The sequence below is a fragment of the Megalobrama amblycephala genome, linkage group LG14 (genome assembly GCF_018812025.1).
Source record: "Megalobrama amblycephala isolate DHTTF-2021 linkage group LG14, ASM1881202v1, whole genome shotgun sequence".
Classification (NCBI taxonomy): Eukaryota; Metazoa; Chordata; class Actinopteri; order Cypriniformes; family Xenocyprididae; genus Megalobrama; species Megalobrama amblycephala.
In genome coordinates this window covers 45,862,397-45,888,655 of record NC_063057.1, presented here as the reverse complement: position 1 = coordinate 45,888,655, position 26,259 = coordinate 45,862,397, and the positions used below count along the sequence as shown (strand labels likewise).

The 26,259-nt window shown below is 42.3% G+C and overlaps 1 protein-coding gene across 1 annotated transcript; it reads left to right on the top strand.

The window, feature by feature from the left end:
• Positions 1 to 356: 356 nt before the first annotated feature.
• LOC125245803 (tripartite motif-containing protein 16-like) lies at positions 357 to 25,708 on the top strand. The gene is made up of 6 exons (XM_048156566.1): positions 357 to 998; positions 12,621 to 12,716; positions 12,802 to 13,035; positions 15,871 to 16,030; positions 16,184 to 16,231; positions 24,998 to 25,708. Exons 1-6 carry the CDS (start codon positions 426 to 428, stop codon positions 25,516 to 25,518), a joined length of 1,632 nt encoding a protein of 543 aa, XP_048012523.1. The 5' UTR covers positions 357 to 425; the 3' UTR covers positions 25,519 to 25,708.
• The last annotated feature ends 551 nt before the right edge of the window (positions 25,709 to 26,259 follow it).

Genomic DNA, 26,259 nt, shown 5'->3' with positions numbered 1-26,259 from the left:
GACCTCACAGTGCTGTTTTGTGGTTGCATGATCAAGACCAATCAGCGAGTGAAAGCATCCACAGCGCTGGACTGTGTGTACTGTAATTATGAACACAGTTTTCAGTCTGCATTAGCAGTGTAGTATTTAGGACACAGATTTACTGAACTTTTAAGGGTGTTGTCTTGCTTCTCTCTAACTTACATTTTTTGAGTGTGTGTCCGAGACTGATTAAACACAATGTGTGTGGAAACACACATGAAATATTTGGCAGGAATGAGGCTCTTCAAGACCAGGAATGAGGAAGCTGCTTTACAGACACGCCTGTTTTACAGACATCACTTAAACACAGAACCAGGAAACAGGAATCACATGACTTCAGAGAAAGAGAAACTGAAGTGTAGTTGAGCTGTTTTGTGTTTGTGTCTCTGTGTTCATGCAGTAAAATGGCAGAAGCCAGATTTTCTCAGGATGAGTTTATGTGTCCAGTGTGTCTGGATCTCCTGAAGGATCCAGTAGCCATTCCCTGTGGACACAGTTACTGTAAAATCTGTATTACAGGCTGCTGGGATCAGGAGGATCAGATGAGAGTCTACAGCTGTCCTCAGTGCAGACAGACCTTCAGTCCAAGACCTGCTTTAGCTAAAAACACCATTCTGGCTGAAATGGTGGAGAAACTGAAGAAGATTAAATTTCCTGCTGACTGTTACGCTGGAGCTGGAGATGTGCAGTGTGACGTCTGTACTGGAAGAAAACACAAAGCCGTCAAGTCCTGTCTGGTGTGTCTGAACTCTTACTGTCAGAATCACCTTGAACAACATGAGAGTTTGTTTAAAGGAAAGAGACACAATCTGACTGAAGCCACTGGACGACTGCAGGAGATGATCTGCCAGAAACACGACAAGATCCTTGAGGTTTTCTGCCGCACTGATCAGAAGTGTATATGTCTGCTGTGTACGATGGATGAACATAAAAACCACGACACTGTATCAGCTGCATCACAGAGGACAGAAAAACAGGTATGAACTTAAAGATGTCACATTATGATTATTTACATGTTCATAACTTTGTTTATAAGGTCTACTAGAATAAATTTACATATTTAATGACTATTGTCACCCTCACTGTCTGAACACTGTTTTATTTTTTTAGTTTCTTTAAAACCCATCTTCCAAAAATCACAGTCTGCTGTGATTGGTTGACCGCATAAAGTGTGTTTTGTAAATGTAACGCACCTCACCATAAACAGTGATGGAGAGGGGGAGGGATGCAGGACTGAATGATTAAGCTCCTCCCGAACCTACGTTTGTAACTTCATTTATAACATCAGACCTGCATGAAACTGCATAGTTCAGAAATCAGTCATTACAAAAAATAGTGAGGACACAATAAAAGACTAATGTTGTATACTGCTGAGGAATGTGTTAAAAGTACATTTTGATTATCAAGTTAATCTGCATTAGTAAGGCTGCAAAAAAGGGTTTAGAGTAAGTGTTGTAAAAACAGTGGGTCTCATTCACTAAGCATGTGTATTCATGAATCTGTGCATGAAATCTGTGTACAAACGTTTTCAAAAGAACAAACTTCACAAAGTTTGTACACAAAGAACTGTGTACAAAAGAAAATCATGATTCATCTGTTATGGTGCCTGAAGAGAGAACTCAAAAGCAGAGGATAGCGCAGCAGTTTATTTGACACTTCTGAGTATAACTAGAGATGTTCCGATACCCCTTTTCCATTCCCGATACCGATTCCGATACCTGAGCTCAGGGTATCGGCTGATACCGAGTACTGATCCGATACCTGGGTGTGTATCTGTATATACTACTAGCCCTGCATGAATTGATATAATTATTTTTAGGGCTGTGTATTGCCAAGAATTTTGTACAAGACATATCACGATACAGGGATTATGATATGATATATGAGCAATATCACACGAGTAGCCGTGCGATATGGCTGTATATCACCACGCTGTGATTCGTCCGTAGGCACGAGGCCGCAGGCCGAGTGCCGTAGGTAATCACAGCGTGCTGATATACAGCCATATCGCACGGCTACGAGTGTGATATTGCGTTTATACAACAGTTCGACGGCACGAGTGTGTAAATAAATAAGAACAACAACGGAGTGTCTTTAAAACCCTCTTTTGTGCAGCACTACTTCCTTCCGCCACGGATTCAAATCTCAATTTGACAGTTGGACCAAGCCTCCGTTACTAATTCTAAAACGATATTTCAGAACTAGTAACGAAGGAACGTTGAGTCGCTTCATTGAAACACATTGAATTTTGTACAGTATTAGAGAGAGCGAGAGCGAGAGAGAGAGAGTAGGCTATTACCTGTGTCTGGTATATTGCATTACATTAATTCTTCAAGTCGATGTCCATAATATTATATCCTTTATACAAGTCCGTTTGAATGTCCGCTGAGGAAAGCGATCTTTGTATTTGTCCTTTTCCGTAACATCCATTACACCACAGCGCTAAAAACAACTTCCTTTTGCAAAAGTTCCTTTCAATTTAAAAGTCTCTTGTGCTTCACTGACTCATTCTCCTGTAAAGTGTTGCCGCCATCTAATGGCGTATTAATGTAATGTTCACTCAATCCATATTACTTATTGGACATCTTTATATAAAATCATATTTATTAACAATAATATTTAGAACAACAAATAAGCACAACTGTACAGTTCAGTCAAACATAAAGCACTAGTAAAAAATTAGGTCACCATTTACGCTTGTATGTGGGTTTTACAAATATTTAACGAATGAAAAGGATTTTAAAGAGCTTGTGACAAAACCTCCTAACTCCATTGGATCCTCAAACTGTCAATCAAGCCTCATTAATCTGCCTCACCTCCTGAATAAAGTGCGCACGCAGTTTGGACATCTCCTCTGTGCAATGCAAAGGTAAATAAAGATCTGTTGAAAAAAATTGTAAAGCGTTTTCTTTACTCAAAAAAAACATATGTTTATAAAGTTTAATGTTTTACGTATTACATAGTGGAGAAGAGTCTGATATGTCCCGTCTAGTTGTAGCCAATGTGCTATATAAGGATGTAACGTAACGTTTATTATTATCAAATTTAATATAACGTTAGCACAATTCGACTTGCTCTGGAACAAATAATAGATTAATAAGACCAAAGATTGCCCGTTCTATGTACTCAAATTGAATTATGTCTCATGTTTAACCATTATAAGAGCCAGCGGCAAATCCCCGAGGCATTGGCCGAGATGAAGCTGTTCTCGGCGGTTACAGAAGCACTGAACGGCCGCTGACGCACTCGAGCTCGCATCTCCGAAAACGTCAAAACAAATGGTAAAATAGGCGCTGTTATTAAATATGAGTCACATATTTCAGGTCTAAACAACTACATTCTCGCCTAAAAAACTATTAAAACTACAGTTCGTGGTACAAGAAGTAGTATTTGTAAAAATTACGGTTGATTTGATCGGCCGCCATGACGGTCACTTCAAGCGGAGTGATACAAACGGTGAAAAGGCAGTAGGAGTGCTGTTATCACTGAAATATCGCATGGCTATCAGCCAATCAGATTCGAGAACCAGACAGAACTGTTGTATAAATTGTGATATATTGCGATATTGTAAGAAAGGCGATATATTGTGATATTTCTCATTTTTTGTTGTTTTTTATAAAAATATAATTTAAAAATATAAATTAGTGTCATAAAGAACACTCAACCATATGCATAAAACCTGACAAGCAACTTTATTTTAATCAATACTGTATCATTTGCATTTATATCACTAATCACTATTTTGTGCAATCTAAGGGAAAATAGTAAAGTGATTGCAGGATTTTTTTAGGTGTATATGTTTTAAAGGTTAACAGTATAGCAGTTTTTAATTTCTAAACTATTTAACAAGAGAAAGAGCATAGTCCATTCCACGACTGAATGACTGTTTTATATTTAATACTGTAAAGCTGTTTGCTTTAAAGCAGTCTATTTTATAAAGTGCTATTTAAAGTACTGATCTGCAGAGCTGGTGCAACCATATCCACATCAATATGATCAGATGCTTTCTTTCTGCTGCCACCGCTGTCAATTTTGTTGTGTGTTTATTTTAGTTACTGAGAGGAAAACGTGCAGTACATACTTTAAATTCTATCGAAAGCTTCTCTGCAGCGTGGATGATGTCGTTAAGTGAGCTCTCAGATTCATTGCGTTTCCTAAGTTTTGGATTTTAACATGCCTATTTTGCAAACAAAATGACTCTTGTTGATTTCCTTAGTGGCTTCTTTATAGCCAAAATGAGTCCACACTTCAGCTCTGTACACCGCAGGAGCGGAATAATTCTATCATCTTGTAAATTGGGTTTGCTAATGCTAACGCTATTGATGCAATTTTGTCGGTAATCGTTATCGCTCGTTGGCTGTCTTTTGAAAACTGTGATTGAATGAATCTTCTAAAGATTGTTGATTCTGCCATGCCTAATCCTTCTCCGTCCTAGCCTTTCTTTAACCATCGTGTTGCGCGGGGTGACGCGTCTTCAAAGTCAGTGGTTGCTTGTGGCAACACAGCACAACTTCCTGTGTTTGCATTCTGAGCCACGAATTCTCTTGCTGCATTAAGCAAAGATAGCAGGCACAACTCGATATTGTTTAAGAAAATAGTATCGGATCGGTACGTGAGTTTAAGCACTCGCCGATACCGATGCAAGAATTTTTTTGTGGTATCTGTGGTATTTCCGATACTGGTACCGGAATCGGAACAACCCTAAGTATAACAAACATCAGCAGTAGAACAGGTAAGAAAATAAAACCCACAGAACAGATCCAAAACACAAGAGACGAGGCACACAAAACAATCTACTGACAACAAAGGACAGACACCACAGAGAATAAAAGGGAAATGGGAATAGGCAACAGGTGAGGGAAATCAGCTTGTGATCTGTGCGCACCTGCACTGAATAATCAGTGCTGATCAGTGCCAGGTCATGAGCTGCAGAAAAATGACAGAACACACACAGACAACAGGTAAAAGTTTGATGCTCCCTGAACCATGACAGTTGCTCCCAGCTGTCGACAGAACTCTGTCCAAAACTTAGACATGCATTGGGGACCCCTGTCATGCTGCGTTCACACCCGACGCGACTTTTGCGAATAAAACGCGCTATTTGCGCGTAGTTGGAGGCTTGGACATTTTGAGTTTACTCGCTTCATTCGCTTCATACGCTTCATACGCGCGTGAAATTCACTTCACAACAGACGCGAATTTGTGTTATGACAGGGGCTCTCCCGCTCCTTTATGTGTCCCAGACTCTTCCACTCTTTCTGCACAGTTCCTCTGAATAAACACAACTCGTCAGTGAGGAAATAGTTGTAAATTACAGCTCAATTTGTTGGCTTTAGTTAGCTTGTAGTCTCAATATGTGTATATATATATATATATAGCTCAAATTGAGTAAAGACTGTTTTTTACAATTTACCAGATTGTCCGACCTCCTCACTCACTTTCTTTCAAGCAAGATCCTTTTTATTTCTGTTTCTATAAAAGTATGAAGATGTACAGCGAAGATGATTTTGTCCTCCATGTTGTTTCGGATTTTCTGCCTCAGCTCGCTACGTCACGTCACTACTAGAGCAAGCTTCTGATTGGTTAACGCGGCGCGAATTTTCACCAAAGTTCAGATTTTTCAACTTGCGCGTCAAACGCCCGAAACGCACAATTTGCACCGCAGGATGTTGCTCAATTGGAGCCTTCACCCACAGCACAAACAGGACAGGCTGACACAAACTGACGAGCGTCCTGTGCCATGGACGGCCACCAAAACCATTTCTTGATTAAACAGCATGTGCGAGTCGCTCCTGGGTGGCAAGCTAGTTCGGATGAGTGATCCCACTGTAGGACGCTAGTTCAGACTGACTCAGGGCACAAACAACAGGCTCTCAGGGCACTCCGCGGGAATAGTGACGTTGCGCAGAGCATCGCAGACTCTGGACTCCACCCCCAGGTAATCATTGCTACCACCCAATCGGGAGGCAGAATGGTCACAGGGAGAGTGGATCTAGGTTCAGCCTCAAAGATCCCTGAAAGTGCACCAGGCTTACCATTCTTAGACCCCGGGCGGTATGAAATGTTAAAATTGAAATGACTGAAAAACAGTGCCCAGGGAGTCTGTTGGGAATTTAGTCATTTGGCGGTGCGAATGTATTCTAAGTTCTTATGATCGGTCCAAACAATAAAAGGGACCTCCGTGCCCTCTAACCAGTGACGCGACTCCTCCAATGCCAACGTCAATGTCGTAGTTCCGTTCAGAAGGGGTTAAACCAGGGGTGGGGAACGATAATCCTGGAGGGCCATTGTCCTGCAGAGTTTAACTCCAACCTTGAAAAAAAAGCACACATGCCTGTAATTTTAGTAATCCTGAAGACCTTGATTAGCTTCAGGTGTGTTTAATTAGGGTTGGAGCTAAACTCTGCAGGACAATGGCCCTCCAGGATCAACGTTCCCCACCCCTGGGGTAAACGATGAGAAAAAAAAGTGCAGGGATGTATTCTTTCATCCGAAGGTGATCTCTGAGACAAAATAGCCCCCGCTCCCACCTCCAACGCATCCACCTCCACAACGAACTGATGAGACGGATCCGGAGTGGCAAGGATGGGAGCCAAAACAAAGTGACTCTTTAGGTTTGTAAATGCAGTCTGGGCCTGCGCCAACCAACAGAATTGTCTTTGAGTATAAGGGAGATCAGTCAGAGCAAGAGCGAAGCTGGCTAAAATTCCGAATGAACTGCCTGTAAAATCCTCCAGAAATTGCTGGACCGCTCTTCTACTATCTGGGGTGGGCCAATCAGAAACTGCTTTTACTTTGGTGGGATCCATTTGGATACCCTCGGGCGAAAGAATAAAACCCAGGAACCAAACCAACAGTGCGTAAAACTCACACTTCTTCACCTTGGCGAATAGAACGATTCTCAAGCAGCCGTTGGAGCGCTCATTCTGGGAGAAGATTAGGATGTCGTCAAGGTCGACCATGTCTCTGAGCAAGTCATTGACGAGTGTCTGGAAGGCCGCCGGGGAGTTTTAAAGCCCAAAAGACATGACCAAATATTCAAAGTGCCCCGTAGGGGTGTTAAAGTTGGTCTTCCATTTGTCCCCCTCACTTATTCCTACTAGGTGATAAGCATTGTGGAGGTCCAGCTTTGTAAAGATGGGTGCCCCCTGCAAGAGTTCGAAGGCCAATGACATCATCGGTAAAGGATAGCGATTCTTCACTGTGATGTCATTCAACCCCCGATAATCTATGCAGGGGCGCAGCGACCCCACAAAGAAGAACCCCACCCCAGCCAGAGGAAGAGGGCCGGATGATACCAGCTACCTGAGAATCATGAAAATTCCTTAATGAATTACAACATTCATGTCCATTGTCCCACATGCCCGTTCCCCATTCTCTAGCTTGCCCTATCAGGAGCGTGATGCTAAATGCCACCTTAGAGCTTTCCATGGGAAAACGAAGTGGCTGGAGTGGAAAAGTCAGGGAACACTGAGACAGGAAAGAACGGCATGAATTGGGCACACCAGAGTATGGAGCAGGTGGATTGAGGCGAGGTTCGGCACAGCAAGGAACGGCCACCTCAGATTCGGGCGAAGGAGGGACCGTAAGAGCCGCGGAAGGGTTGATCTGGACCAGATCAAGTCATTCTGATAGTTGGGTCAGCTGGAGAGACAGCTCTGGGAGAGCGCGATGAGAGGCATTGATCTCCTCCTGCTGCCTTCCCAGAAGAGCGCCTTGCTGCCTGAGAATTTGGTGAAATTCTGCATCTTCTGCTGAGTCCATGAAGGTCAGCAGATTCTGCTAAGGTGTGTGAAGAGAGAACTCAAAAGCAGAGGATAGTGCAACAGTTTATTTGACACTTCAGGATATAACAAACATCCAAAGTGTAGTGACACACATGGGCAACAAAGGAAGGTTAGGCTGTCTGTACAGACACCTGTGGACACAGGCTGTGGAGACCACCTCAGGTGCGATACCTAACAGGACGAGGAACGAGACAGAATAGCAAACGTATGGCTAGCTGTATACTCCTTGTCTAGACGTCCTGGGCACAGCAGTAGAACAGGTAAGAAAACAAAGAGACACGGAGCAGGTCCAAACCAAGATAGGAGTCACACAAAGGACAGACACCGCAGTGAATAAAAGGGAAACAGGAATAAGTGAGGGAAATCAACTTGTGATCTGTGCGCACCTGCACCGAATAATCAGCGCTTATTGTCCAGGACACGAGCTGCAGAAAAATGAGACGCACACAGACAACAGGTAAAAGTCGATGATGCACCCTGATTCATGACATCATCAATAACTTTTGTTATAAAATTTATTCTAAATTACGAAAAATGTAGGAACATCTGAAACCAATGACCAGCATAATAGGACCCCTTCAAAAAGCTTCCTGCTTCACTACTGTTCGGACGCTCTTGCTTACAGCTCCGCGCTTTGCTCTATTGCTTTTATATTTAATCTCCTAATTTTAACTTCAGCAAATCAACATAGTGCTCAAACGACAAATCTTGGCAACAACAATCTTTTTAACTGGAAGAATTGCTACAAAAAAGGGGAATTTTTATCCAACCAGCCTCCCACTGACGGCAGCCATCAGCTTACATTCCGGAGAAGGAAAAACACAGCTGCCTACATCCAAAAGGATTAGAAATAATATGCCTCCTCTGGTTGAAGAATCTACCTGCTGCACAAACTGCCACAGACTTCTACAAAGGATTGCAGTTCTTGAAACAAAGTTACTTGCGGGACTACCAAACCAGACGGAACACACAACAGAGCTTCATCATGGACGTCCTAAGCCCACAGATGGTGAGTCCCATGAATCTAATGCCCCTAAACAGACCGTACTGAGTGCCGGAATTGATCAGCATATTAATCGATGGCACACACAGGGAGCGAGACCCAAAGGCACTCGAGACATCAGATTGTCACGAGTATCACATATTAATGCAGTAGCATCCTCTACCCCAAACACTAGCTCCCTACCACCGCCAATACATCTGGAGAACAGATTTGAAGTGTTAATGAATGTGGGTGAGGAATCTAATGTGGGTAAGGAATCCCCAAACATGATCGGACACAGATCAAATCAGCCAGCAGCTAACACCGATGCTAACTGCCGCTCAAGGTTGAACAGTCAGCGGCACTCAGCTCTTAGAGCAGCCGAGCCCAGGACTCTGATAGTGGGTGACTCTATTATCAGAAACATTAGCAGCAGGGATACAACTACATGCTGCCTTCCACAAGCAACAGTTTCTGATGTAAACAGGGAACTTAAGAGCATTCTGATGAAATATAAGACTGCAAATCGACTAATCATTCATGTGGGGAAGAATGATATTCGGAAGGAGCAGTCAGAACTCCTTAAGAGGGATTTCAGTGAACTTTTTGAAATGCTTAAAAGACTAAAAGTTCAGTCGTTCATCAGTGGACCACTCCCAGCAAGAGGAACAAATAGATTTACACGGTTGCTTGGACTTAACACATGGCTGCAAAAAACCTGCAACTTAAAAGGACTGAATTTCATCGACAACTTCAATCTGTTCTGGAATCAGAGTCTACTGTTCACTCATGATGGCCTGCACCCAAACAAACTGGGCTCAAGAGTGCTAAAGGACAATATCTACTTCTCCCTTCATCATCCTTCAGCAGTGTGTGCAAATCCACTCAAACTGAATGGCACAAACACACCTGGACAGAGTACAACTGACCACAGGACTTCATTTCAGCAGCTGAATGGACATGCGGTTGACACTTCCCACAAGGTCAATGATAACACCACGCAGCCACAGCAACCACTGCTCACGGACACAATCCTGACTGAGCCCTGCCCACTGAGCTCACCGAGAGACAGTGACGTATTAGAACTGCTCCAAGATTCAGCACCCAAGGACGACTTTCGGGAAAACAGCCAGGGAAGCCAGGACAACATATTACAGCCTCCGGTAACACCAGAGCAACAGCCCCTCTCACCGGACACGTTATCCCTCTCTCCAGCATCCCCTCTTCTGTGCTTCTCAGAGAAAATGGAGGAACTGGTGTACGCTGGAACCAAACTCTCCCACTCTTTTGCTGCGAGCCCCCAGATATCAACAAAAAAGCGTCAAGCCCCGAAACCACCAAAGCCTGTGGGCCCAGCTCGACCTCCCCCTCCTCCTGCGAGAGCTCTTCGGCCCTGCCACAACGCCAGGGCCCTCACCCTCCTTCATCTGTTCTAGGTGAATCAAAAACAACCGATAACAGCTCTCAGTGATGTGTGTCGGGTCCCCGCTATGATAACAGTGATTTTATCAAATGTTTACAGAACAAGCGGGAACCCAGTGTGCCTGTAGCTTTCTCTATTTCTGTTTTATTACGTTATAGAAAGCCTAAGGCCTTTTCAAACCGTTTGGCAAACCCATTTAATCTGCTACCTATTACACGTCAAACTAAGACTACTGTAGAGACAGAAAGTAAGACTGTTAAGTTAGCACTTCTAAACATACGCTCACTTAAAAATAAATCACTTCTAGTCAATGACTTAATAACCACAAACAACCTAGATTTTATGCTTCTAAATGAAACATGGCTTGAAGACAGCTGCAGTGCAACAATCCTGAATGAAACAGCCCCTCCTAACTTTACTTTTATGAGTGTCTGCAGAGCTGTTAGGAGAGGTGGAGGTGTTGCTGCTCTATTTAAAGATGTCTATCAATGCAAGCAAGTGTCATTTGGTGATTACTTGTCTTTTGAATACTTGGGTATTGTATTAAAAGGTGCTCCTCGCATTTTACTTATAGTTATCTACAGGTTATTCTTTAATTTTTTTTTTTCCTGTTTTTATTTCATTTTTAATGTATTTTATACCTTTTATGTATCATCACTGTTATTTCTATTCATGTTCTATTTTTATTCTTCTTTATGTAAAGCACTTTGAATTACCATTGTGTATGAAATGTGCTATACAAATAAAATTGCCTTGCCTTGCCTTGCCTAGTAGTTCACACCAAAAAAGTGAGTAGTCATCAGGGCTCCAGACTGCGACCAAATTACCTTTTTTCTTGTCGGTACAACTAAATTTTGTTTGAGGTTGCACTGGTGCCACCACCATGTTGGCCAACTGATAAGAGCTGCCATTTCTGTTGCATATGAAAAATGCCATCAAAACATCAATGCTACTCGTTCGAGTTGTGCAGCATGGACCATTTATCAGCCCAGACAAATGCAGTGAGAGATCAGAACAGGAGATTATAGGCTGATCTCAATCACATGACACAGTTTCTACACAGCGTTTAAATTCGTCACAGTATTAAAGGTTAGTTCATCTAAAAATGGAAATTCTGTCATTAATTACTCACCCTCATGTCGTTCTACACCCGTAAGACCTTCATTAATCTTAAGAACACAAATTAAGATGTTTTTGATAAAATCTTATGGCTCAGTGAGGCCTCCATTGGACCCTTTTCAAAGACTGATGAAGCGTTTTAACTGTCATCATCGTAAATCTTGCAAATTTTTTTATATCTTCTTTTTTTTTTAATGTATGTACATTAATAACACTATACTTAGTATTGTATTATCTTTTCATAAAATTACAAAAAAAAACTACATGGCTCTGGTCTCCGTAAATAGACTAGAGCCAATGGTAACTTTTCAAAAAACACTGCTGTGAAGATTTTTCTCATATAGCGGCTATGGGAGAGACTGTAAAGTTGACATCTTTCTCTCATCTGACTGCTGCTATCAATCTCTATTTTTTTTTTTTTTTTTTTTTTTTTTTTTGTGAAAACGCTGTTGTTGAGTTTTCTTTTGCTATTTGAGAATATGGCAACACAAAAAAATATATTTAATGTATTCTCTCATTCACCTCCTAGAATTTTACCCAACTATGACTTCTGCTTCTGAGTAACCAGAAATGTGAAAAAGGTCTATTGCCAGCAATGACACTGAACCTCTCAGAATCCAGAAGGGTACTACAGACGTCGTTAAAACAGTCGACATGACTACAGTGGTCTACAACAATTTTATGAAGCGACGATAAAAAATTTTGTGCTCAAAACAAATAAATAAAAATAACGACTTTGTTCAACAAGTTATTCTCTTCCGTCTGGGCCTCTGACATGTGCTTACGAAAAAAAAAACACGACGTGTTACAGTCAAAACAGTGTTACATCATGAAAGAACACGTGTTCGTAAGAACACATTCGTAAGAACACGTGTTTAGGGTGCCATTTGGGATTCAGCCATAGAATTCTGATGCAATAAAAAAAATAAAATATGGTACTATGTTTTGTTGTGACATGAATGAGCCAGTGAGGTTTGGTGTTATTGATGTGTCACCATATTTGATTTGGGCTCTAGAAACAGAGACATTATTCAGAATATCTTCTTTTGTGTTCTGCAAAAGAAAAAAGTTTGTAAAGACATGAGGATGAGTAAACAATGAAAGAATTTACATTTCTGGGTGAACTATCCTTATAAAACTAAACTGATGAAATAATGATGGCACTTATGAATGAACCTATAACCTTATCATGCAAGATCTTTAACCCCTCAATCTCAGCACTTCACTGATACTGGATTCATGTTTACTTGATGATTTATGTTTCTCCTGTTATTGGTTTGTCCTTTAGCACCAGCTGAAGGAGACGCAGAAGATGTTCCAGCAGAGGATCCAGCAGAGAGAGAAAGATCTTCAGCAGCTGAGAGAGGCTGTGGAGTCTCATAAGGTGAGTCTGGAGAAGAAGAGAAGTTTGAGAAGTCTCAGTCAGACTCACTGAAGCCACTGTGTGATTGTGATGTGTGTCCTAACAGCGCTCTGCACAGACAGCAGTGGAGGACAGTGAGAGGATCTTCACTGAGCTCATCCGCTCCATTGAGAGATGCCGCTCTGAGGCCACACAGCGGATCAGAGATCAGGAAAAGACTGCAGTGAGTCGAGCTGAAGGACGACTGGAGCGACTGGAGCAGGATATCAATGATCTGAGGAGGAGAGACGCTGAGATGGAGCAGCTTTCACACACACAGGACCACATCCATTTCCTGCAGGTAACAGAGATCTAGAAGAACAGGATCATAGTGGACTTGAGCAAGAGACTCGCAGAGAAACATTTCATGAGAGCAGAATGAGCCGTTGACTGAAGAGTTGATCTGTGTGTTCAGTTATTATATAATCATCAGTCAGACTCTCATCTGATCTTCTTCTTTTCAAAGAGACGCACTTACAAATGCAGTTCAGATCTGGAAATCTCTTTGGAAACATTTTCCTGAAAGATATATTGAGCTTCCAGACAACAGCTCAAAACTTCACTGGTACCAGTTTCCCCAGCTAGATTTCCCATCCTCATTTTACTTGTCTTTTTTTTTTTACTAGAAATTCTAAGTAATGTTTACCAAAATCATATAATCTTCAAACCTGCTGAGACCTTTTATAATATTTTTCAATAACACCTTAATGAATTTGACAGTGAAGTCCTCAAACAGGAAGTGAGGTTGTATATTAGTGATGCTTCAGCATATTTAAACCACAAAACCTGAGCTTAGGATCGTGTCCAAAGAGTCCTTGTGAATTTCCAAGCCGCTCATAAGTTATAAATAATGATGAATACTCATTGCTTTTGAACTGCTTTTCCTGATCAAATCTACTCAACCCTGTCATGTGACTCCATTGATGCTCTTGATCTGTTACATTTATGTTATTGTCAGATGTTTGATCAAGTGTTTTCCTAGAAAGTTCACATAGTGTAAGTGTCAAACTCTAGATCTTACAGCTCTAACATGATATAATGAACATGTAACCTTGCCCATGTAATGAGCTTACAGGTATATCGTGTATGGAATAAACCAGCAGTCAAGATGAATTTAGTACAAAAAGCTTTTACATAGCAGTTTTATTGGAAACACCAAAATACACTCCAGCATAGACAATAAAAATAAATAAATAAATAAGAAGAACAAAACTAACCAGGCAGTACACTGAGGAACAAGTGGAGTGAAAAATTAATAATACTCCAAACCAAATATTCACCACAGCAAGTATCTACTATGTGAAAACCCACACACCAAACTACCGCATCCACAAAAATACCACACGTGCGCCCACTGTCCCTCAAGTGCAACCGCCTGGGGAAACCTAAAAAGAAACAAACACATTTAAAACAAACTCCTCAGAATTCCCCATTCCTTCTCATTCTGTTGTTACCTCCCAATCATGGGCGTAGGTTTGGTCTCAGGATTCAATATAATGATATAATATTATATATAGAATATAATATATTGTTGTCCTAGATGTACTGCTTCTATTGTTCTCAATTGTAAGTCGCTTTGAATAAAAGTGTCTGCTAAATGAATAAATGTAATTGTAAATCTGTTGTGGTTTGATGCGGTCTTTCCTGCATACAAAATTGTTAATTAATTTTGTAGTCTATCCTATGGCTAGCAAGTTTAACCCTCCTACCAGATAGTGTTATTGGATATTATCAATTAAATAATGATTAATTATATTTTAATAACCAACAGTGGTAACTTTTGCCTTTTTAACATTGCCAACACGTTTTTCCAGCACATGTGTCTAGCAATGTCAGTTCTTCATTAAACTGTGGGTGGTTTCCCTTTTATTTCTCTGCATGTAGGGTAGGCTACACTCACAAATACATTACATAAACAGAATGTAGGAAACGAAAAATGTCTCAGATCCTCCGTTTATGTTGACTGCAAGATTCTAAGTTAAGGTACAGGCTAATTGACATTCAGTCACTTGCTAACATAGCATTCTATCATCCTGGGTAACACATACTATCACCAGTTAATACGATTTTCCACAGTAGAATCTGCATTTGAAAGCCTGGTCAGTCACTACTGATAGTTTATTTGTGTGGCTAGCTAGTTATTTTGCCTACTTACACTCTGACTCTGATGTCCCCTTTCTTCTTATTGGGTGGCATCTACAAAGTACAAACTGTCGTCATCCTGGCTGGTAGAATCGATCCAAATAGCAGTTCAAAGGAGCTTGTTAAATATTGGTGGGGACAAATTTGTCATCTCAAAATATTGATAGGGACTAGTACCTAGCGTCCCCCCCTAAACCTACGCCCATGCTCCCAATACACATTGGACATTTATTGAAGGGAGGGACTCAACATATCCTGAGCACACTAAAAAGCCAACACTTAACACCGAGTTCAAAACTCATTAAATCACCACATTGGTAACACAATAGAATACAAAACTCTAATATAAACAGATTACAATTGGTGCCAGTCCTATGATAAAAAATGCACACATTAGTACATTTCTAAAACAAGAACAATAAATCAAAACTACTGATTCGGCTACTACCTTGTTGTCTTAGTAGTGTGTGCGATCCTCTGATATAATAGTCATCAGCCCCAGTCCTTTTCTTAGTTGGTTGTACTGTCCACTGATATAATAGTCATCAGTCCTGGTCCTTTCACCATCAACATACTGCAACAAACAAGGAACATAACGTTATACTTAGAAAACAAACAAAACCATAAAAAGCAGGTGTTACCTTGCCTTAGCAGCTTGCGTTATCCACTGCTATCATTAGCATCAGCCTGCTCCTGAACAACCAAAGAGCCCAGCTTCCCTTTCCCGTTCTATCCTTCTGATCGTTTATCTTCCCTTTAAAATAGTTATTTTCACCTGATCTAATTTGTGTGGCAATCATTAATCTCAACACCCTTTCCGGTCATGCCTCACCAATTCTCCCCCAGGTCCTAGTGTCCCCCTACCACAATGAGAAGAATGAAGCTGGATTGAGGAGAGTTACTAAAGATCAACAAGAGCTGCTCAAATCTGTCAGTAGGGCAGGTTATTGGCTGAAGTGTGGAGGTGATGAGCTTTGATTTCTGTTTTCTGTAGAGTTTCCAGTCTCTCTCAGCTCCTCCTGAATCTACAGATGTAAATGATGATCCCTTCAGTTCTCTCTCCTCTTTTGATGGCGTAAGAGAATCTGTCCGTCAGCTGAGAGACAAACTGGAGGATTTCTGCAAAGAGGAGCTGAAGAAGATCTCTGACAGAGGTAAAGTCCTGGAGATTCATCTGCTTTCAGAAATGATCCTCCATCATCTCATATCATGTAGAAGATCATATTAGAAATGTCTTAGGAACGGATGCAGGGATCATTTTCTCTTGACATGATAATCACACTCTTCATGTCTGTTGATTTCCACAGTTACTTTCACCAACATTGTTCCCAGAACCAGGAACGACTTCCTACAATGTAAGTCACTAAGAAAACAAGCAGATGGGCGCATTTACACTAAAGATTTAGGAGATTAAACTTACTTACGAAAGAAAATGTTTTGCAACATTCTACACAATGTGAACATTTTTACAACTATTTACTTCAGTATTTGTCAGCTTTCTGTAGTGCAGCTGCTGAACTTCCAGTGAAAAACTTGAAAATGTGTTTAGCATTCAGACACAATATAACACAATATGTTTTTTTTTCTTGTTTTCCATTTTGAAAATGAATATGAATGCTTCTTGTAAGCTGATTGGATGGAGTTTGTGGTAATCTACAGTGGGGATCGAAAATTTGGGAGCCCCTTTCAGAATCTGTGAAAATGTGAAAAGTTTTAACAAAACAAGAGAGATAATACAAAATGCATGTTATTTTTTGTTTAGTACTGTCCTGAGTAAGATATTTTACATTAAAAGATGTTTACGTATAGTTCATAAGACAAAAAAAATAGCATTTCTTTTCATATTTGAACCCTTTCCAACAGTGACTGAATGATTTTGAGATTCATCTTTTCACAATGAGGACAACTGAGGGACTCAAACACAACTATTAAAAAAGGTTCAAACATTCACTGATGCTCCAGAAGGAAACACGATGCATTAAGAGCCGGGGGGTGAAAACTTTTGAACAGGATGAAGATGTCACAATTTTTCTTATTTTATTTAAATATCATTGTTTTTCATTTATTACTGCCCTTCGGAAGCAACAGAAAATACTTGCATGTTTCCCGGAAAAAAAATTAAGTACAATTTACCTTGATATTTGAATTCAAAAGTTTTCACCCCCCAACTCTTAATGCATCGTGTTTCCTTCTGGAGCATCAGTGAATGTTTGAACCTTTTTTAATAGTTGTGTTTGAGTCCCTCAGTTGTCCTCATTGTGAAAAGATGAATCTCAAAATCATTCAGTCACTGCTGGAAAGGGTCCAAATATGCAAAAAATGCTTGAGAACTGAATAATTTGCAGGACCTGGAGGATTTTTCTGAAGAACAGAGCTCAGTTTAACTGCTCAGAACAAACAAGAGACTCATGAACAACCATCACAAAACGTAAAAACAGTCATAGATTATCAGGTAACCACACAGTATTAAGATCCAAGGGTTCCCAAACTTTTGAACGGGGTTATTTGAATAAATTCAGCTATTTTTTTGTCTTGTGGATTATATGTAAACATCTTTTATGTAAAATATCTTACTCGGGACAGTACTAAACAAAAAATAAAATGCATTTTGTATGATCTCTCGTTTTGTTAAAAATTTTCACTTTTTCACAGATTCTGAAAGGGGTTCCCAAACTTTCGATCCCCACTGTACATAATAAAGGTTTCAGTGCCAAATTCCTGAAGCGTTTATTGAACACTCATATATATAATTTCTATTCACATGGTTTATACTTGGGAAAGTAATGATAATGATGTTTAAACTATCCATTCAAATCTGATCCAGTAAAAAAAATTACATGACATTCAATGACAAGCTTTTTAAATGGCATAAAGAATAATAATAATAATAATAACAACAATAATAATATAACATACACTAAAATATATATTATAAACCAAAGTATATTATATAGTACACCACAGATCAAAAGTTTGGGGTCTGTAAGGATTTTTAATGTTTTTGAAAGAAGTCTCTTCTGCTATTTGATCCCAAGATCCATTTAGAACTGTTAAGAACCGTTTAGTCTCTTGTATGTTCTGTGTTCCCTCTTTCATTGTGTTTTTGGTTCTGTCCTGTCACCTGGAGCCCCAACAAAACATTGCAAAATGTTTTTTAGATGGAAATGGTCGAACACCCTTTTCTGATGATGCAAAAGTTGCAACTATGGCAGCTGAGAAGGCCATTCTTTGTGTTCTTATTGAAGAATTTTCAAAGCCTGATGAAATCGGTATAAATATGGGTTTAATACTGCAAAATACGCTCGATATTACAGCCACTGCCCTTGCAAAAGAGAACATCCCAATCGAGTGAAGGGATTTGTGGAAGTGTTATTTTATTTAAAATAAAAAAGTTTATTAACATTTTAAATGTCTTCACTGTCTTTTTACATTATTAATGCACATTTTGTACATTTACAAAGTGGGACAGAGAGCATAACTATATCATACTTACATCCAAATAACAAGACATAAACGAAAAAACTGAGGATTCAACATATTCAAAAACTAAATCTAAAGAATATATATGATTATTTTTCACTGAAAGCCAATTAAAAGCATTCATTCAAGATTTAGATGTATAATCACAGTAGTAAAAAAGCTTTTCAAGAGTTTCAGGAAAGTAAAAAAACTGAAAATTCTTCTGGATAAATTCCACTATTATGGATTTATCCTAAACAGGATTTTGTATCTAGTCTCTTTAACCTTTGGGGAAAGCTCAACTCCAAAGTCTACTGAAATCACCAATAATAGACCTATGCTTAAAAACTTTATAAATCAAATTATTACACTTATTGTTAATTAAATTTAATGGACTCTTGCTGAAATTAAAGTATCAGTTTCTTTTAAAAGAGAATCATACTGACCTCAAACATTTGAATAGTGTAAATATAATAACAGGCCTTTAAATTAAATTATAATAAACACAGAATAATAATGAACATTAAAGGGTTAGTTCACCCCAAAATGAAAATTCTGTCATTTATTACTCACTGTCATGTCGTTCCACACCCGTAAGACCTTCGTTTATCTTCAGAACACATATTAAGATATTTGAAGACAGCCTGCCTTTGTTACTAGCGGTTTAGTCCAAATTTTCTTAAGAGAATCTGTCAGGAAATGAACACAGAGAGAGGATCCAAGTGCAAGGAAAACAATATTTATTGACAGAATACGCTGTACAATAACTTCACTCCAAATGGGCAGTCGATGCAGTGACTGAGGCGTGCTGAAGCAATGGTGTGCAGAGGCAGATGAACAGGGTGGCGCAGGTCTGCAACGGGTATCAGAAACCAAGGATAATCCAACCCAGACGCGGGCACAAGACGACAGTCCATATAATCCACCCAGACGCTGGCACAAGACAATAGTCCAGAAATCCAGGAAACAGGAAGTGAAACACAGAACACACGACAACGGGACAGCCTGCAACGAACTGACAAAGACACCATGTAGACACGCACATTAAATAGCAAACACAGAACAAGACACGACTGGCAGCACATCACAATCAGACAGGTGGGTGACGCCCACACAATCACTCACTCACAGGCAACACACACCACAACCACACGAGGGCGAGTAAGTGAACCCATGAACCGTGACAGTACCCCCTCTCCTACGAGCGCCTCCTGGCACTCCCAGGAGAGCCTACCTGTCCATTGTAATCATCAATGAGAGAGTGATCCAGGATGTCCCTGGCAGGAACCCAACTCCTCTCCTCCGGACCGTAACCTTCCCAGTCCACCAAGTACTGGAATCCGCGTCCCCTCCACCTAGCGTCCAAGATACGACGGACCGAATAAGTAGGTTCCCCATCTACGAGTCACGGCGGGGGAGGAACCGGAACCGGCGGATTAATGTTGGAATGAAAAACAGGTTTGATCTTAGACACGTGAAAGACGGGATGAATTCTGCGGTACGCTGGGGGAAATTTGAGGCGGACAGTCACCGGGCTAAGAATTTTGGTGACCGTAAATGGGCCAATGAATTTGGGTGCTAACTTATTACTCACGGAGCGGAATGTTCTTGGATGAAAGCCACACTTTTTGACCAACGACGTATACGGGAGGCTTCAGCCGGTGGCGATCGGCCTTGGTGCGCGCTCCCACCTGAAGAAGAGTCTCTCGGGCTCTTCTCCACGTGTGACGACACCTCTGGACGAAGGCGTGAGCGGAGGGGACTGCGACTTCGGATTCCAGACTAGGAAAGACAGGTAGCTGGTAACCTAGACTACACTGAAAAGGCGACAGGCCCGTAGCCGACACTGGTAATGAGTTGTGCGCGTACTCCACCCAAGGAAGCTGCTGACTCCAGGAGGAAGGATTCTGAGCTACCCAACATCGCAACGTTCTCTCCAAATCCTGGTTGACTCTCTCAGCTTGCCCGTTCGTCTGGGGATGGAACCCAGATGACAAACTAACAGTCGCCCCCAGTAACCGACAAAACTCCTTCCAGAATTTGGAGGTAAATTGGGATCCTCTGTCAGAAACCACGTCTACCGGGAGGCCATGAACACGGAAGACGTGATTAATGACAGCAACCGCTGTCTCCTTGGCAGTGAGTAATTTGGGCAAGGGAATGAAATGCGCCGCCTTCGAGAACCGGTCCACTACGGTCAAAATCACTGTATTGCCCTGTGAAGGCGGGAGGCCTGTGACGAAATCTAGCGCTATGTGGGTCCAGGGTCTCGAAGGGACAGACAGCGGTTGAAGGAGCCCCTCTGGGGGACGATTGGAAGTCTTACCACGAGCGCAGACAGAGCAAGCCAAAACAAAATTGCGAACGTCGCGAGCCATGCAAGGCCACCAGAATCGTTGTTTAACCAAAAAATTGGTACGACTAACCCCTGGATGACAAGCCAGATTGGAATCATGGCCCCATCGGATAACGTCTGAACGTAACCCCTCTGGCACAAATAACCGACTCGGTGGGCACCCGGGCGGAGGCGTTAAGGCTGTGCAGACCTTCGACTCGACCTCCCATATGAGTGAAGAGACAATAAGTCTCTCAGGAAGTATACACTCGGGAGTGAACGGGCGCTCGGAATGATCAAAAACACGAGATAATGCATCGGTCTTGATGTTTTTGGACCCGGGACAGTAAGATAGAGAAAAATCAAAACGACCGAAATCAGAGCCCACCGAGCCTGCCTAGAGTTTAGTCGTTTAGCAGATCTAATGTATTCAAGGTTCTTATGATCAGTCCAGACGATGAAAGGTACCCCCGAACCCTCCAACCAGTGACGCCACTCTTCCAAAGCTAATTTGACCGCCAGCAGCTCCCTGTTACCAATGTCGTAATTGCGTTTGGCAGCGGTTAAACGATGTGAAAAAAACACGCAAGGATGCATCTTATTGTCCGCTGCAGAGCGCTGGGATAGAACTGCACCTACCCTCACCTCTGACGCATCAACCTCCACCACAAACTGACGTGAAGGATCAGGGGCGACAAGAATGGGAGCCGAAACGAAGCGGCTTTTGAGGTTGGAGAATGCAGCCTCAGCTGGATCCGACCACCTGAACGCCGTTGCGGGGGAGGTCAAGGCAGTCAGAGGAGCGGCTAGTTGGCTGAAATTGCGAATAAAACGGCGGTAAAAATTGACGAACCCCAAAAACCTCTGCAGGACCTTGCGGGAATCTGGAATTGGCCAATCCACCACAGCCTTAACCTTGTCAGGATCCATGCGCACCCCCTCGGACGATACGATGTACCCCAAAAATGGAACTGACTGTGCATGGAAAACGCACTTCTCCGCCTTGACAAAAAGCCCATTCTCTAACAGCCTCTGGAGCACTCGCCTGACATGTTGCACATGTTCCTGGAGAGAAGAAGAAAATATCAATATGTCATCCAGGTAGACATATATGAACTGATCGACCATATCTCTCAACACGTCATTGACGAGTGCTTGGAAGATGGCAGGCGAGTTGGAAAGGCCGAAGGGCATAACCAAGTATTCAAAGTGCCCTCTAAGGGTGTTAAAAGCCATCTTCCACTCATCCCCCTCCCTAATGCGGACCAAATGATAAGCGTTGCACAGGTCCAATTTCGTGAACAGAGATGCGCCCTGCAGCTGCTCAAAGGCAGAAGACATCAACGGCAAAGGATAGGTATTCTTTACCGTGATGTTGTTCAGTCCTCTGTAATCAATGCATGGCCGCAGAGACCCATCCTTCTTACCCACGAAAAGAAACCCTGCCCCCTCAGGAGACGAGGAAGAGCAGATGATCCCAGCTGCCAGAGAATCAGAAATATATTTCTCCATGACCTCCCTTTCTGGATTAGAAAGTGAATATAACTTGCCTTTGGGCGGAGAAGACCCTGGAACTAAGTCTATGGCACAGTCATAGGGACGATGCGGAGGAAGAGAAGCAGCCCGGGACTTACTGAACACTTCCTTCAGGTCATGGTACTCCTGGGGCACGTTTGACAGGTTCACCGACTCCTCCTGTAACACAGAACGAGACACAGAAGAACAGGCAGACAACAAACAAGACGCATGACAGTGCTGACTCCACTCCGCCACGGATCCCTGGCCCCACTCGATCCTGGGCTTGTGTTCCACCAGCCACGGATGTCCCAGGACGATGGGATGATGAACTGATCTGGAGAGGTAAAATGACAATAGTTCAGTATGATTACCGGAAATGATGACGGTTATAGACTCCGTGGCGTGTGTGATGGTGGGTAGTTTCTGTCCGTTGAGAGCGAAACAGATATGGCGTGATCCAAGGGGCGAATAGGGATGTGCCATGATACTTCCCTCAGCACCTGAGTTGACCAGAGCCTGGCAGATGTGACGTCCCGATACCCATTGCAATCTCACCGGGAGGAGTGTTGCAGACGAGGGTTTATCCAAGGTTAGACCGCCCGACAGTAACCTCGGTCCTACTGCCGGACTTTGCCTTTTACTGGGCAATCCCTAAGAAAATGTCCAGCTCCATCACAGTACAAACAAAGTCCTTTCTCCCTCTGGTGTGTCCTCTCCTCCCGGGAGAGCCGAGCTCTCCCCACCTGCATGGGCTCAAGATTGAACGGGGGGCCGACCGTGTTCTCACCGCTGACTCCCACAGCATCCAGTTTCTCGAGACGCGCTACAGGCTTCCTGCGTTCAGCACGTTTGTGCAAACGGCCATCCACTCGCAGCGCGAGCTCAATCAGTCCGTTAAGAGTGGTGGGTAGATCCAGTGAGTAGATTTCTTGTAGAACACGGTCGACCAGCCCATGCAGGAACATATCCCACTGCGCCTCCTCGTTCCATTTACACTCCGCTGCCAGGGTGCAGAATTCAATGGCGTAGTCAGAAACAGATCGAACTCCCTGCCGCAGGTCCGCGAGCTTGCGAGCAGCCTCCCGTCCCGCCACCGAACGGTCGAACACTCGCCTCATCTGCGACAGGGACTGGAACGAGGAGCAGCATGGGCGGTTGTTCTCCCACATCGCCGTTCCCCATAACGCCGCTCGTCCAGTCAATAACGTCATAACCAACGCTACTTTAGACTCCTCCAAAGAGAATGTGTTAGGTTGCAGAGAGAAATAAATAGAGCATTTAGACAAAAAAGCTCTACAAGCATCAGGTTCTCCACCATACCTCTCAGGTGCAGGAATGCGTGGTTCTTGTTGTGTGCTGGCGAATAAGTGGGGAACGGAGGGTGGGGCTGGCGCAGTGGGAGACAAAAGTTGTAATACCTGGGTCGAGAGCTCGGCCACCTGCGCCACCAACGCTTGCACGGCACGAGCAGTGGCCATCACATGCTCGTCCTGCTGATCCATCCGTTGAACGCTCTTGCTCAAATACTCCTGAAGATCCGACGACCTTGCTGGATCCATTCTTGGTCAGTTCGTTCTGTCAGGAAATGAACACAGAGAGAGGATCCAAGTGTAAGTAAAACACTTGACTTGGCGTATTATTGACAGAATACGCTGTACAATAACTTCACTCCAAATGGGCAGTCGATGCAGTGACTGAGGCGTGCTGAAGCAATGGCGTGCAGAGGCAGATGAACAGGGTGGCGCAGGGCTGCAACGGGTATCAGAAACCAAGGATAATCCAACCCAGATGCGGGCACAAGACGACAGTCCATATAATCCACCCAGACGCAGGCACAAGACAATAGTCCAGAAATCCAGGAAACAGGAAGTGAAACACAGAACACATGACACCGGGACAGCCTGCAACGAACTGACAAAGACACCATGTAGACACGCACATTAAATAGCAAACACAGAACAAGACACGGCTGGCAGCACATCACAATCAGACAGGTGGGTGACGCCCACACAATCACTCATTCACAGGCAACGCACACCACAACCACACGAGGGCGAGTAAGTGAACCCATGAACCATGACAGAATCGATCGCTTGTTATGATGAACCAATTTAATTTAGGCTTTTACTCACATGTAAGCATTGATCAGCGCACATAAGCAGAAGCTCAACCAAACCTCAATGATGCACAAGATCAAACCTCTTCCAGAAGCTCAAACGTACTGCATAACCTATGAGGAACTTTCTCACGAGTTATGCAGTAAGTTTGGGTTTTTGTTCTTGTGCGTCATTCAGGTTTGGTTGAGCTTCACTCATGTGCGCTGATCAATGTTTATTTGCGAGTAAAAACCTAAATTAAAGTGGTTCATCATAACAAGTGATGTATCCTTTTCATAAAATTTTGACTAAACAGCTCGATTCACATGGATTTGTTTTCCGATCACTTTATGAAGTTTTTGAAGTTTCAAAGTTTCAGTAACAAAGGCAGTGAATGGCAGGAAATCTGACAGCATTCTGTCATCAAAAATATCTTAATTTGTGTTCTGAAGATGAATGAAATTCTTACGGGTGTGGAACGACATGAGAGTGAGTAATTAATGACAGAATTTTCATTTTGGGAGAACTGAACCTTTAATATTCAGGGAAGACTGATTAGACTGGCCCAAAAAACACTGATGTAAATGATGATTTTCACAGGATATCTGGTAAACTGTACTGAGACACTGATGGTATACTGAACATGAAGAGTTCAGAAACATTAAAAGATCAGATTCATAATTCCTAATTCTGATGTGTTTTATCTCCATCAGATTCCCATCAGCTCAATCTGGATCTGAACACAGTGAATAAACGCCTCCATCTGTCTGAGAGGAACCAAGTGATTACTGACACTAGCACAGATCAGCCATATCCTGATCATCCAGACAGATTTGATCAGTGGCCTCAGGTGTTGTGTAAAGAGAGTGTGTGTGGATGCTGTTACTGGGAGATTGAGAGGAGCAGAAGTGTGTATATATCAGTGTCATATAAGAGCATCAGAAGGAAGGGATGGGGTAAAGAGTGTTTGTTTGGAGGTAATGATCAGTCCTGGTGTTTGTTCTGCTCTCCCTCCAGTTACTCATTCAGACACAATAACATAGAGACTAAACTCCCAGTAAAGCCCATCAGCAGTAGAATAGGAGTGTGTGTGGATTACAGTGCAGGAACTCTGTCCTTCTACAGCGTCTCTGGAGACACAATGAGCCTCATCCACACAGTCCAGACCACATTCACTCAACCGCTCTATCCTGGGTTTAGGGTTGATTTCAGATCATCAGTGAAACTGTGTTGATGAATCAGAATAGACTGTAGAGAGATTCTACCCATAATGCTTTGAGCTCATGATGAATCTGTAACAGTGAGATGTTATAGAGCCGAGGTGTCTAAACTTTTTACTACGAAGGGCCAAAAATCAAACTTGATCAAGGTCTGTGGGCCGAAAGTAAAAGATGCATTATATTAAAATTTAATTTTATATTAAAGGGGTGGTTCAGTGTTTTTTTTCTAGGCTTGATTGTGTTTGTGAAGCACAGTTTAACATGTCTTAATGCTTCATTTTTTTTTTGAAAATGCTGTATTTTTCATATAGTTTACCTTTATTCTACACCTCTGTTTCCACTGTCATATGAACGGCTCGTTTGACTTCCTGCTTCTGTGAAGCCACTCCCTCTGAAATTCGCAGTGTGCTCAGATTGGTTAGCAGGTTGGTAGCTGGCCCAGTGTATCATGATTCGCTGAGGCGTCCAGAAACGCCACGCCCCTTACCATTTGTCGAGCATTTTTGTAAAGGTATTGTTTAAAGGTGCAACAGAGGATGTTTTCGTCGACTGAGAAACCAAAGACTGTTAGTGAGTTTTTGAAATGAGCGCATGCGTAAGAACAACCCCCTCCTTCACAGCTCATTTCAAGGGAACGCCTCCCAAAACTCGTGCACGATTATTGGAACATGAGTGTTTGTTTACCACCGGCATTCGCTGTGTCGTGTTAGTGGATTCATTATGTCGGACTCACCGCAGGTAACTCATAATCTGCA